Source organism: Bufo bufo, chromosome 8 (genome assembly GCF_905171765.1).
Source record: "Bufo bufo chromosome 8, aBufBuf1.1, whole genome shotgun sequence".
In the NCBI taxonomy this organism is placed as follows: Eukaryota; Metazoa; Chordata; class Amphibia; order Anura; family Bufonidae; genus Bufo; species Bufo bufo.
This window is the reverse complement of record NC_053396.1, coordinates 134,247,369-134,261,714: the sequence shown is the minus strand read 5'-3', so window position 1 is coordinate 134,261,714 and position 14,346 is coordinate 134,247,369. Positions and strand designations below refer to the sequence as shown.

Genomic DNA, 14,346 nt, shown 5'->3' with positions numbered 1-14,346 from the left:
AACTGTAAAAAAACTGAAGTTGAAAAGAGGATGGCTTCTACAAATGGATAATCATCCTAAACACACCTCAAATTCCACAATAGACTATATCAAAAGGTGCAAGCTGAAGGTTTTACCATGTCCCTCAGAGTCCCCTGATATGAACATTATTGAAGATACAGTACAGACCAAAAGTTTGGACACACCTTCTCATTCAAAGAGTTTTCTTTATTTTCATGACTATGAAGGCATCAAAACTATGAATTAACACATGTGGAATTATATACATAACAAACAAGTGTGAAACAACTGAAAATATGTCATATTCTAGGTTCTTCAAAGTAGCCACCTTTTGCTTTGATTACTGCTTTGCACACTCTTGGCATTCTCTTGATGAGCTTCAAGAGGTAGTCCCCTGAAATGGTCTTCCAACAGTCTTGAAGGAGTTCCCAGAGATGCTTAGCACTTGTTGGCCCTTTTGCCTTCACTCTGCGGTCCAGCTCACCCCAAACCATCTCGATTGGGTTCAGGTCCGGTGACAGTGGAGGCCAGGTCATCTGGCGCAGCACCCCATCACTCTCCTTCATGGTCAAATAGCCCTTACTTTCAAAGTTTTCCCAATTTTTCGGCTGACTGACTGACCTTCATTTCTTAAAGTAATGATGGCCATTCGTTTCTCTTTACTTAGCTGCTTTTTTCTTGCCATAATACAAATTCTAACAGTCTATTCAGTAGGACTACCAGCTGTGTATCCACCTGACTTCTCCTCAACGCAACTGATGGTCCCAACCCCATTTATAAGGCAAGAAATCCCACTTATTAAACCTGACAGGGCACACCTGTGAAGTGAAAACCATTTCAGGGGACTACCTCTTGAAGCTCATCAAGAGAATGCCAAGAGTGTGCAAAGCAGTAATCAAAGCAAAAGGTGGCTACTTTGAAGAACCTAGAATATGACATATTTTCAGTTGTTTCACACTTGTTTGTTATGTATATAATTCCACATGTATTCATTCATAGTTTTGATGCCTTCAGTGTGAATCTACAATTTTCATAGTCATGAAAATAAAGAAAACTCTTTGAATGAGAAGGTGTGTCCAAACTTTTGGTCTGTACTGTATATATATATATATATATATATATATATATACACAAACACATACAGTGGATATAAAAAGTCTACACATCCCTGTTAAAATGTCAGGTTTCTGTGATGTAAAAAAATGAGAAAAAGATAAATCATTTTAGAACTTTTTCCACCTTTAATGTGACCTATAAACTGTACCACTCAATTAAAAAACTAACTGAAATCTTTTAGGTGGAGGGAAGAAAACTAAAAAAAACAAAAATAATGTGGTTGTGTGCACACCCTCTTATAACTGGGGATGTAGCTGTGTTCAGAATTAAGCAATCACATTCAAAATCATGTTAAATAGGAGTCAGCATACACCTGCCATCATTTAAAGTTCCTCTGATAAACCCCAAATAAAGTTCAGCTGCTCTAGTTGGTCTTTCCTGAAATTTTCCTGAAATTTATTTGGTCGCATGCCACAGCAAAAGCCATGGTCCACAGAGAGCTTCTAAAGCATCAGAGGGATCTCATTGGTAAAAGGTATCAGTCAGGAGAAGGGTACTAAAGATTTTCCAAGGCATTAGATATACCATGAAACACAGTGAAGACAGTCATCATCAAGTGTAGAAAATATGGCACAACAGTGACATTACCAAGAAAACTGGTCTGGGAGGCTACGAATAGGCCAACAGCAACATTAAAGGAGCTGCAGGAATATCTGGCAAGTACTGGCTGTGTGGTACATGTGACAACAATCTCCTGTAATCTTCATATGTCTGGGCTAAGGGGTAAAGTGGCAAGATGAAAGCCTTTTCTTACGAAGAAAAACATCCAAGCCAGGCTACATTTTGCAAAAACACATCTGAAGTCTCCCAAAAACATGTGGGAAAAGGTGTTATGGTCTGATGAAACCAAGGTTGAACTTTTTGGCCATAATTCCAAAAGATATGTTTGGCGCAAAAACAACATTGCACATCATCAAAAGAACACCATACCCACAGTGAAGCATGGTGGTGGCAGCATCATGCTTTGGGGCTGTTTTTCTTCAGCTGGAACTAGGGCCTTAGTTAAGCTATAGGGAATTATGAACAGTTCCAAATACCAGTCAATATTGGCCCAAAACCTTCAGGCTTCTGCTGGAAAGCTGAACATGAAGAGGAACTTAATCTTTCAGCATGACAACGACCCAAAGCATACATCCAAAGGAATGGCTTCACAAGAAGATTAAAGTTTTGGAATGGCCCAGCCAGAGCCCAGACCTGAATCCGATTGAAAATCTGTGAGGTGATCTGAAGAGGGCTGTGCACAGGAGATGCCCTCGCAATCTGACAGATTTGGAGCGTTTTTGCAAAGAAGAGTCAAAAGTCAAAATGTGCCATGCTGATAGACTGATACCCAAAAAGACTGAGTGCTGTAATAAAATCAAAAGGTGCTTCAACAAAGTATTAGTTTAAGGGTGTGCACACTTATGCAACCATATTATTTAATTTTTTTATTTTTTCTTCCCTCTACCTAAAAGATTTCAGTTTGTTTTCAATTGAGTTGTACAGTTTATAGGTCACATTAAAGCTGGAAAAAGTTCGGAAATTATTTATCTTTGTCTCATTTTTTTACATCACAGAAACCTGACATTTTAACAGGGGTGTGTAGACTTTTTATATCCACTGTATACTGCACAGCTCCTCATGTTTTGTAAACTGGGTGTTTTATATATTCATATTCTGAATATGCTAACAGTATGATCACTTATTCGCTTGTCCACAACCACAGTTACACAGAGAGTGCAATATGGGCTCTAGTGTTGAGCGAATCAAAATAGTGGACTTCAATCCGAATTTCAGGAAAAATTTGGTTAGCTGCAAAGCCGAGTTTCCTTGTGCTTTGTGGCAACGAATCAATTTTTCCTGAAATGGCAGTAAAAAAAAACTCACCTCATCTATTTGCGCGTCACAGCCATCTTGATTGTAGAAACCACGCAAACTCTAGCGCTTGTGGGTGTTACTGCACACGGCCGGCGTGATGACTTCACACATTACAAACTATCATCTGACATGCTGGACAGCATGCGTGCCGCCCCGCTCCTCCTCAGAGATTGAAAATCCTTGGGAAAAAGTCAGTTGGCTAAAGCAGCAAGACAGTGGAAGCAATGTGGGAGGTGGGGGAGATTGAAATTGCTTCTGTGCATAGCCTCATGCATAGTTACGGAGCACTGAGCAGCCCAGTCTGATATCTGAGCACTTCTGAGGCCATGAGAAACTATGGATAAGACAGAAGTACATAGGCTCCCCCTTACTGTACACCTATGGGCTGGGCATCTAAGATTCCAGGAGTTTAAACTGCAGTATCCAACTCCTTGAGCCATTATTTCTAGTAGACCATAAGATCAGTGGTTGGTACCCAAACCTGGGGTATTGTAGAAGCTTCAAAGCCAAGGATTCCTGTCAGAGCTGAAACCCCCACCATGGAACAACTAAAGTAGGAATTCCGGGGTGGGGATATATTTACCCACTCATTTCTTGCTGCTCTAACCTTGCTCTTTGTCTGAAGGCAAAACTTTAAGGAGGCAAAAGCTGGATTTCAACCTACCAGAGGCTTTTCTACTGGTGTATACCATACTACAGCCTTGCCCATGCATATTACAGTATGTCAATCTCCAACCTACCTTAAGGGGGTTATCATCGGTAAAATCACCTTGCAGAGTATAATAATGTACTAGCTGATGTTCTTGAAGATCCCAATCAAGTGTGTTAGGAATATAGTCAATTACCATGACCAGAGGCATAATTTGAAACTTATAGGTCTTTATGCAAAATTGGTTATACAGCTCCCCGCCTACCACCATTCAAATTGCTATTGTCTAACGTGAGTTCACTGGCCTATCTCAGGCACCACGACCAGGTATGGCTGTTACATTGGCACTCCAAAACCACATTCCTACTTGCCAGTGTGGACATTGTTTAGTATCCGTGTTCTGTTCTGTGAATTGTTTCCACAACACTCAGTGGTTAACCACAATCTGTTCCAGAGAAACCTTTTTTTAAGGTTGGGTTCATAGGCTGGCATGCTTGTTTCAGTTTTTTGCTTTTGATTTTTAATTTATTTTTATTATTATGGTTCTTTTCTGTATTCATTACTTATTTTTGTTTGTTTTCCTTATCACATCATGTTATGGCTGCTGCCTTTTTTAGGCATTTTCCATACACTTCTCTTTAAAGGGAACCTTTCTGGTTAAATATTGTGTTAGATCTGCAGGCAGCATGCTATAGAGCAGGAGGAGCTGAACAGATTGATATATAGTTTTGCGGAAAAAATTCAATATAACATCTATTTTATTCACTTAAATTCTGTACATTCTGGGCCTTGAAGTCCAGGAGTTGGTCCTATCAGTGATTGACAGCCTTCCCTCTAGGACGGTCTATACAGAGATAGCTGTCACTGATAGGACCGCCTGACTTCAAAGCCCAGAATGAGCAGGAATTTTTTTAGTCTGAGCAGGGACAGACTGGCCCATCAAAGCACCATTGGTCCAAGCTCTGATGCAATAGTGGGCCCCCAAGGTCCAGGAGAAAAAATCCATTAGGAGCTGCTGTTGGTGCTGATCACTTGCCACTAGGGTCTATTTATTTTATTCAAAACCTATTAGACATTATTGATAAATGGTTTAGGCCCAAAAACAATTTCCTCTGGTGAGATCAAGAAACTTCAGTCTGACATGGAGTCTGTGGCCTCGTTACCTGTAGTTTGGGACAACAGTCTGAAGAATTACCTCTTACGCAAATGCTTCAATAGCTAATAAGACCCCCACCATGTTCTGCTCTAGAATGAGATGTTGACAGATTAAAGTTATTTAAATATTTCTGTTCTTTGGAGTCTGAAGCTATTGACTTTTATTTAGATCTAAAATCATGCTTTAACCGGGGTTTGTCTGGCTTTTTCAAAGACTCATTTGTGAGTTTTCAATGTCTAGTTAAAGCCGGTATTTTAAATCTGAGCTTATGTTGAAGTGCCGAGGTTAAAGGCTTACAAAGGAAATAAGGATTATTATTTATAAAATGCTATTTTCATATGATTAAAATGGACAGATTTCTGTTCTAAAACACTAGAGCCCTTTCATTTCCGTTTTCCCATACTTGACATGAGGGTTAGCTTAAGCATCAGTTGTCTGATAAGTATATTATAAAACACATGGATTTTCACATATAACAACATCTGACCGAGGAGCGCAATCACCACCTGATTATGTGCTAAGCACTACTTACAGGGAGCTACTCGCTCATATCGCTTCAATCTCCCACAGCTGCAGTATATCATTAGAAAAGGATAACAGCGTATAAAGTGCGTGCATTCAGACTTTAACCCTCTAAAGTTTAATGTGGTTGAACTATTTTTTTTATACAGTTTGTTCTCGTTAAGGGGGTTGTCCACAATTTTTTTTTAATAATGCAAACTATACAACAATAAAAGCACTTCCACTCAGTTTCCAGCCTGCTCCAATCTTACGCCACCCCTCCTTCCTACACTTGGGCTGCAGTCAGTGGCATATTGTTGTGGCTGCAGCGGCGATGTCCCGTACACTGCTGCAGCCAATCACTTCCATCAATGATCATGTGCGATATACCACTGAATCCAGTGATTGGCTGCAGTGGTATACGGAAAATAACTGCTGCATTAGTCACCGGGTGCAACCCAGGTAAAGGAAGGAGGAGCAGCACTGGATTGGAGTGGGCTGGAAACGTGAATAGAAGTTAGGGATGCCCCCTGAGCAGTAAACCGCTGGCCTAGCCAGTATTTGCAGCTGGAGTCCGGTGTCAGTATTCTATTTGTACCGGCCCATTAAAGTGCCAGTAATTTCCCAGTGCTGCTTAGGAATCCTATATATGTGTGTTCATACATTGAGGCATTGTAATGATGATGAAGGGAAGGAGGTCCCAAGCACTGTCAGCCTTCTGACAGTGCTTGGGGATACACCTGTATATTTAAATTTATTCTGCCTTCTGTATCAGATTGTCTCATAAACCCAGGATCTTCTGTATGGGAGACAGATACAGAGCAACTATTATTAATCAGAGGATTTTCTCAGGCTGAAAAGCTCAATAATATTCTTCCCATGTATAATGTATTCTCATGTACAATGTACTAGTATCTACTGATTCAAAAATACTTCAGACCTTTCAACGTTTCACATTCTGTTAAGTTGTGGCCTTGTACTAAAATAAGAAAAAAAATAAGTCTGAACCCCCCCCCCCCCCCTTCCCCATCAATCTGCAGTCAATACCCCATAATGAGCACGTGAAAACAGAATTTTAGAAATTTTGCATGGACATCAGACCCTTTGCTATGACAGGAACAGGATTGTGCAGAGGCACAGGTCTGGAGAAAGGTACAAAAAATGTATGCTGCACTGTAAAGTTCTCAAGAGCACATCGGCCTCCATAATTCCATAATTCTTATGACTTTGGGACAACCAGGACTCTTCCTAGATATGGCCACCTCACTAAACTAAGGAATTCGGGGAGAGAAGGGCTTTCAAGACCAAGACTCCAATGGTTACTCTGGCTGAGCTTCAAAGATCCTGTGTGCAGCCATCACTGCAGCATTCCACCAATCTGGGCTTTATGGTAAGGTGGCTACTGGCCAGCAATAAGCCTTTCCTCAGTAAAAGACACATGAAAGCCTACCTGGAATTTGCCCAAAAGCACCTAAAGGACTCTCAGATTGTAAAAACAATATGTTCTGCTCTGATGGATTAGCACAGCAGACTCCTCTATTCCATGAAGAGGAATGTAGTTAAAAACACATTTTTTAACAAGGGTGCTTATTGATGACAGACATCATTCAGTAGTGTCCATTAAATTCATACGTATGTCCGAAGTTTCCATTGAGAATCCCCCCCTGACGGAAACCCCTACATGGACACTGCAGACGTAGTGTGAAAAGAGCCTTATAATTCTAGAAGTGCCAACCTGCCTCAGTCTTATGGTGTCAATATTCAAGACAATGGTATAGCAATTTAGAAGTTGTCCGTGTACTCTATTAGGGCAAATGGACGCTGTATGTGGATTTCATACTCCATGCCGTAGAGTCAAGCCAAGTCAAATCTTTGGAAATGAGCAAGAATAGTCCCCTACAGTAAATATATATAAAGAAGACATCTAAAGTTGCTAATATGATCATTCAGTGTCATTCTTGCCTGACAGACCAAAGTCACCAGATGCTCACTCCAGATTTAGTTAACTCATAATGACCAAAGTAGGCTACCCTGAATATAGTTCTAGATCACCTATGTACAACAATATTGCTGTTAAAGGGGTTTTCCATGAGTTTAATATTGATGGCCTATCCTCGACAGGTCATTAATATCTGATCAGTGGGAGGTCCAACTGCCAGCAACCCTGCTGATCAGCTGTTTAAAGAGGCTGCAGAACTCCGATGTGTGCTACTGCCTCTTCCTAGGCCACTGATGTCATGTTTATCAGTCACATGTCCTTTGTGCAGTTCAGCCCCATTGAAGTCAATGGGCTTGGGCTGCAATACCAAGCACAATTGTTATATCGTGTACAGCACTGTGCTTAGTAAGCTATGAGGGTGCCACGGTGCTCACCAAAGCGCTACAGACTCTTCAAACAGCAGATCGTTGGGACTAGTGTTGAGCGAATCGAGCTTCAGATCCAACATCATAAGTCAATTCGATCAAAACTTTGTTTTAACTTCGTTTTAAGCCGACTTCGGATCCAAGTTTTAAAATTGTTTTCAAGTTAAAAAATCAAAGTCCTAAGTTATTTAGCAAAGTCCCGTGAGACTTCAATGATTTCCCTCCCTGGAGCCCATACATTTGAATGCTGTACGGAGACAAAGATCCGTACAGCATTCAAACAAAGTTTTGAACAAATCGACTTGGGATTTTGGATCCGAAGCTCGATTCGCTCAACACTAGTTGAGATTGCTGCAAGTTGGACCCCCACAAATCAGATATTGATGACCTATCCTGAGGACAGATAATATCCTCTTTTTCAAAAGATACATTGATGATCTCATTTTCATTTGGGATGGCGACCAGACAACAATAAAAAATTATATTTCCCACCTCAATACAAGCAACTGGGGCATATCACTCACAGGAACGTATGATCCGGAAAAAATTGATTTTTTAGATCTAGAGATCTTTATACAAAACAAAGAAATCAGGACACGTACATTTTTCAAAAAGGTAGACAGCAATAGCTATCTCGATTTCCGGAGATCACATTACAGGAAATGGAAAGCCAACGTTCCTTTTAGCCAATACAAGCGCCTCCGTCGAAACTGTACATTAGATACGGACTTTACACTACAATGCGATACCCTAACATCTAGGTTCAAACAAAAAGGATACCCAAGAAACATCATCATGGGTGCAAGACAAAAAGCAGTTGATCTTACACAATCAGAATGTCTGGCCCCAGCAACAAAAAAAGAGAAGGGAAACACCGAAATCAGTCCCTATGGGTACAATTTTATAACAACATACAATCAGAACCATAAGGCCATCAAAGCGGCTATGGAGAAACACTGGCACATCCTAAAAAGAGACCCCATTTTGAGCCAAATCATTCCAGTGAATCCCCGCTTCACATACAGAAGAGCAAAAACCCTGAAAAATATCCTGGCACCTAGTAAACTAAGATCTATTACTTATCCCACCCGTGATCAGGACACTAGGACCCCTCAAGGCAGCTACAAATGTGGTCACCGTAGATGTTTATGCTGTACTAGCATCTACCAGAGGTCATCCTTCCAAAGCCGCTCAACTGGGGAATCCTTTCAGATTTCAGAACACCTAACCTGCAACTCCAACCACATAATATACCTGCTTGAATGTTCATGTCACCTACAATATGTAGGCCGCACCATTCAAACCCTACGTAACAGATTTAATAAGCATAGGTCAAATACCAAAAAGTAATTTATGAAACATAGCGTCTCCAGACACGCAACGGAACAACACGAGGGTAATGCAGTTGGATTCTCTGTGACACCTATAGAACAGATCCCAATCCATCTGCAGAAAGACATCCAGTACATCAGACGCCGAGAGATGTACTGGATCTTTAAATTAAACAGCCTCAATCCCTATGGCCTTAACGAGGCATTTGAAATTAATCTATGAAGTCCAAGTATTCAACGTTAGATATATAATAAACAATATGCCCCACAAAAATAAAAATAGAAATAAAAATATAAAAAATTTAAATAAAATAATGTACCAAAATATTATAATATATTATGTGCTCACTGAGTACCTTTTAATACACAAGAAAACAACTAGTATTAGGGAAACGGCATATCTGAAATTACTCCAATTTTATATCTAGATTTATATCCCACTATATTGTATATTTTCATTACAAACAATTTTATTTTATATTCTTACCAATTATGAGTAGTTTTTATAGAGATTTTTACTTATACAGTGCTATTGGATTTTATTCATACTATCTATTAATTTTATATACACCCTATTTATCAATTATCTATTAATTATCTGATAATTATGTGATTACCTTTCATTCATCTTTTACCCCTCATTTATAATAATAACAATTTTAGTATGCACTCCAAGCATATGTAATATGCAGAGCTATCCTAAATAAATATACAGAGCTGTAACCTGGTCTACTGAATCCCCTTGATACACCAGGGCAGAGCTCTTTCATATCTCCTAAGTGTGGCCTGAAACCAAAGCATTGCCGTTGCCCTGGCAACGGACCATGTGACTGCCTGGTTGCGATCACATGGTCATGACGTCACAGACCGACACGCCCCCTGGCCGGCAGCCTCCTGCAGACAGCAAAGTATTCATACACACAGAGACAGGAGCCCATGGTGATCGTCCTCTCTCCTTCTCCCCCTGCATTTCCATATGAGAGAGAGCCAATCACCAGAGGATGCTCATGTCTCCAGCCTGCAGTCCGATCATGTGACCTTCTGCAGTCACATGATGTATATGTGTTAAATACACAGAAATGTCTCTACATGAAATAAATGTTTAGGATACTCGTTTTTTTATTGAACTTACACAGAATTACATGGGATTACACCATAGTAAGATCTGTGTAAACGAAACTGAGATTTGATTAGATTGAGTTTACATGATGTCTGAAGTGACACCTGTATGTAGCTCCGCCCCTAGGGGGCGGGCCCCAGGTGCTCGTTTTTGGCGTTTTTTTTGTTGTTTTTTGTTATTCTGCACCTATAAATATGTGTCTGTTTATTGTAATACTATGAAACCCGATGAAGGGGAAGTTTCACTCCCCGAAACGCGTTGTTTCCATAAAAGAAGAACTATCATACTTGTGAGACCGTTTCCATTTGTGGACTTGCGCCGAAGCAGAATTTCTCTCTTATTGCCATTTTTCCTTTTGTGGGACTGGACATCCCATCAAAAAGAACTCACAATCTGCGGCTGCAGTTCCGGAAGATAAGTCTCATCACTCTAAAGCCTTCAATAGAGTTGTGCCTAAATTTTGCACAACCAAAAAAGGTGAGCCTTCACAATTCCTATGATATTATCATTGTATCTGTATATACATACTACCCTATTGTGCGCCCCTTTTCTCTCCTATTTCTCTATTCCCCTCATTTACTGAGAGGAATTTAGATCTGTCCAACACACAAAGATATCCTGAGGATGAGTCATCAATATTATATTCCTGGAAAACCCCCTTTTCTCCTATTAAAAAGCACTTTAGTACTTTATAATTGATTCAAGCATTATGTTATAATGTAGATGATATATGAATAGATTATGTCCTAATGAAGGAAATAAGTCAGTGGAGTATTAATTCCATATTTGTCTTTATTCTGAGAGCACTGGATATAATCATATGTTGACAAGGCTTCATCTAGACCGATATCGCTCAGTGTGCCCCATCAAAATCTTTTTTACCTTAAAACGCACGTGTAGAATCCACTGTCCTGCACCTCCGCTGAATGAATCCATAGAGAGTCATCGTCCTTGCTCATCCTAGCCACAGAAAATAAAATTGGTTCTTCCAAATCTCCTTTGGTTTTGTACCACATGAGCCGGAGTCCAGCACTCTGAGCCATGGTGTAGTTAGTCCTGATATAACTGTAGAACAGCGCACATTTCACACGCACAGGTTCCCCTGCCAGCGACATATAGGTGTTTAGATCCACAGACCAGTCAATGCAGCCATCTGCTGTAGAGAAAAAAGAAAAGAAAATTATGAAAAAATGTCCAAAGCCTGCAGTATCATTATTTCTTAATTGTCATAGGTTATTAAAATGGACATATGTATTTACATCATAAAAAACTGAACATAATGAAATATTGTGTAGTATGCACCTGAAGATATAGATCTAAGGAGTAGTAGTAATTTAAAAAGTATATTTCATTACATCAATTTTATTTTTATTTTGTATATTTTTTAATTTTTTATTTTTTTCCAGTCCCCCCCCCCCCCCGATGCTTTAGCTGAAGGGTTGTGATTACATCTAGTGATGAGCGAATTATTCAAAAGTTCTAATCAGCTGCTTCGCCAAATTTTACAAAAAAAATTAGCTTCGTGACAAATTATTTCTTCATGAAGCGCATTTCTTTGGGTGCAATAACAGGGAGCCGCGACTGCACCACTCCCTATCATTGTACCCTTTAGATGCCGTGTTCATACATGATCGCGGAACAAGTAAAAAAACAAAATAAAAAAACATACTTACCTGATCCATTTGCTTGCGACCGGTCGGCCACTGCCATCTTGCTTGAAGATCTGGTCCAAATCTCGCACGGCTCGTGGTGACGTAATTTGTTACTGCGCACAGGATTTCATGCAAAATCTACAAGCAAGATGGCAGCCGCCGGCCCGTTGTGAGCAAATGGATCAGGTATGCTTTTTTTTTTTTGACACTATATCAGGTTAAATCGATTCACTACCACGAAGCACGAGGAAATTCGGCTTCACAGCGAATCAAATTTATCCTGAAATTTGGATCGTTCCTGGACTTCGATTCGCTCAACACTAATTACATCGTTCACAAAGTTGTAGTCGTGTCCAGGGCTTGTCCATCAGTGAAATCTATAGGACATTAAACTGGCATCAGGATACATGGAGTGTATTCTATTGCCTGCTGCACTGAGGCAATCGTCAATGGAAACTGGACTAACCGAGTGGAGTGGCAAATAAGGCTGGCCACAAGTGGCAAAATTAAGAGTTCCATCTAGATTGGTACATCCATGTAAGCCGGAAAATACCGCGGGAAAAGTCTGCTACAAACGTTGGCACAGAGTCGTGGCAAATGCCACAACAAGAAGCAGCTGTGAATTTCACCCCTTTCTATCGCAAAGGGTGAAATCTGCAGCGGAGATGCACAGTATAAATCGAAATGCTGCAGATTTCAAATCTGCACCTCATTTACACTGTGAATTTTTTATGCAGCCTGTGCATGATATTTCTTACACGTTACTAAAACTGTACGACACTGCAGATTTGAGATATGAAAATTCATGATGGCAATTCTGCAGCATGAAACATGGCTTATGGTTCACATAGATTCAGGAATCCGGGATAGTTATGCAAAATTCCGAAATGTTGACTGCAGTCTTTGTTGATCCGGGGTGTTAACAAGTCTGCCTTATTAGGCAGCTGACGCACATCACAGCTTTACTGTTGGGTTGGTGGGGGAAAAACTGCATAAAAAAGTGCATGTTTTTGGAACAACATACCTGCATTTATGCCGTGTTTCCTGAAGCAAAAAACACACAGCAAAACTAAACTAAATTATTTAAGAAACAGAGTTATATTACTGTAATTTAAAGGGGTTGGTCCATGACTAATGTAACAATGAAAATAAGACTTGATATAGTACATGACAGCCTCTTTCTAACAAAGCTAGAACCAGCCCTGTACCTTCCATGGATCCAGAGATCTCCCCGTTCATTGCTCTCCTAGATTTATATAAAGCTGACAGCTCAGGGGGAGTGTCTTTTCTCCTGAATCTAAGGGGGCGTGTCTCATCTCTCCCTATCACAGCTCAGGAGGCAGTTAAGAATAAAAAAGGAGCATGTGCGGTCATCTCAGTCAGCCGGACAAAAAAATAAGAAAAAAAAACAAAACAGCAGGTGGCGCTATACAGAAACATTATATTGAATAACTCACTGGCTATGCAAAATTTAAAATTTATATAAAATTACAAAAGTATTCAGATTCAGGTGCTGATTTGAAAACTGTCGAATATTTTTGTGGGACAACCCCTTTAAAAGGGTTGGCCCATCGCACACATTGGTGGCATATCACTAGGGTTGGAGTGGGCCCCACCTCTAGAAAATCTGCTGCAAAACTAAAAATAAACCGCTGTGTGAACCTACCCTAGATGTTATTAACCTTACCGATTTAGTCCTTTCTGATGAATGCCTGTCTGTGCTAGTGTTCAGGGGTTGAATTTTAAGTTTAGATTTTTTTCTAAGCTCTGATTTTGTTACCAAATTTGACGTCGATTGGTGCAAAGCTGTTCGTAAAAAACTATTTACATAAAATATTTGCCACACGCATCCTGGTTGCTGAATAAAGGATTTTATCACGAGTGGTCAGTGCCATAGACGACTTCTTTTGGATATGAATATGACAAGACAGCCCCTTTACATCAAAGCCCATATTGTGCAAGGTACTTCAGCTCTACAGTGCTCTATCCCATTCATTCACATGGGCAGAGCTGTAGTAGTTGGCAGCCACACTTGTATGGACACCACTGTGTCTAGTATGGCAGTGAAGAGGCTGTGTCCCTGCCCATTCTATCTGTTGATTAAGGGGTCTTGTAAAGTTGTATACCCCACTAATTATACATTGATGGGCTGGCCAAAGGGCAAGTAGATAAAGTTATTTCCTGGGACACCTCTTTAATGTGAACATTAGGCTATCATCAGAACAACATGAATCCCTAATACATCTGTCCCATGAGCCCTTCATGATGACAAAAAAAGTTAAATCTGAAAATAGTTTTTGCCTCCTTTTCTACCTATCAGTCTCTGAAAGTACTGTTTCATCTCATAACTCATCTTACACAAATGAATGCCAATCTTTAGGTCACTCAAAACCTAAATTTAGAATATAACAAGCATAAAAAAGGCTGTAGAAATAATCTCACACAGTTATTGCTATGTGTCACTCAAATGAAAAAAAAATCCTCAACATTATATTGCAGTGACGTTTGATCCATGTAGACTTTTTTTTATGTGAGTAATATTGTAAAAGATAAAATAATGGAACAATCAGTACTTCAAAATCAGAGGTGTCCTTGACTGT

General features: G+C 39.9%; 1 protein-coding gene across 1 annotated transcript in view; it reads right to left on the bottom strand.

Annotated features, from left to right (window-relative positions):
* Nucleotides 1-13,596, bottom strand: part of IL1RAPL2 (interleukin 1 receptor accessory protein like 2) — a 905,895-nt gene extending 892,299 nt beyond the window's left edge. Inside the window, 3 exon segments of the mRNA XM_040405738.1 lie at nt 10,977-11,255; nt 11,942-11,954; nt 13,527-13,596. Coding sequence (XP_040261672.1) covers nt 10,977-11,255; nt 11,942-11,954; nt 13,527-13,596 — 362 coding nt within the window.
* Nucleotides 13,597-14,346: the final 750 nt, after the last annotated feature.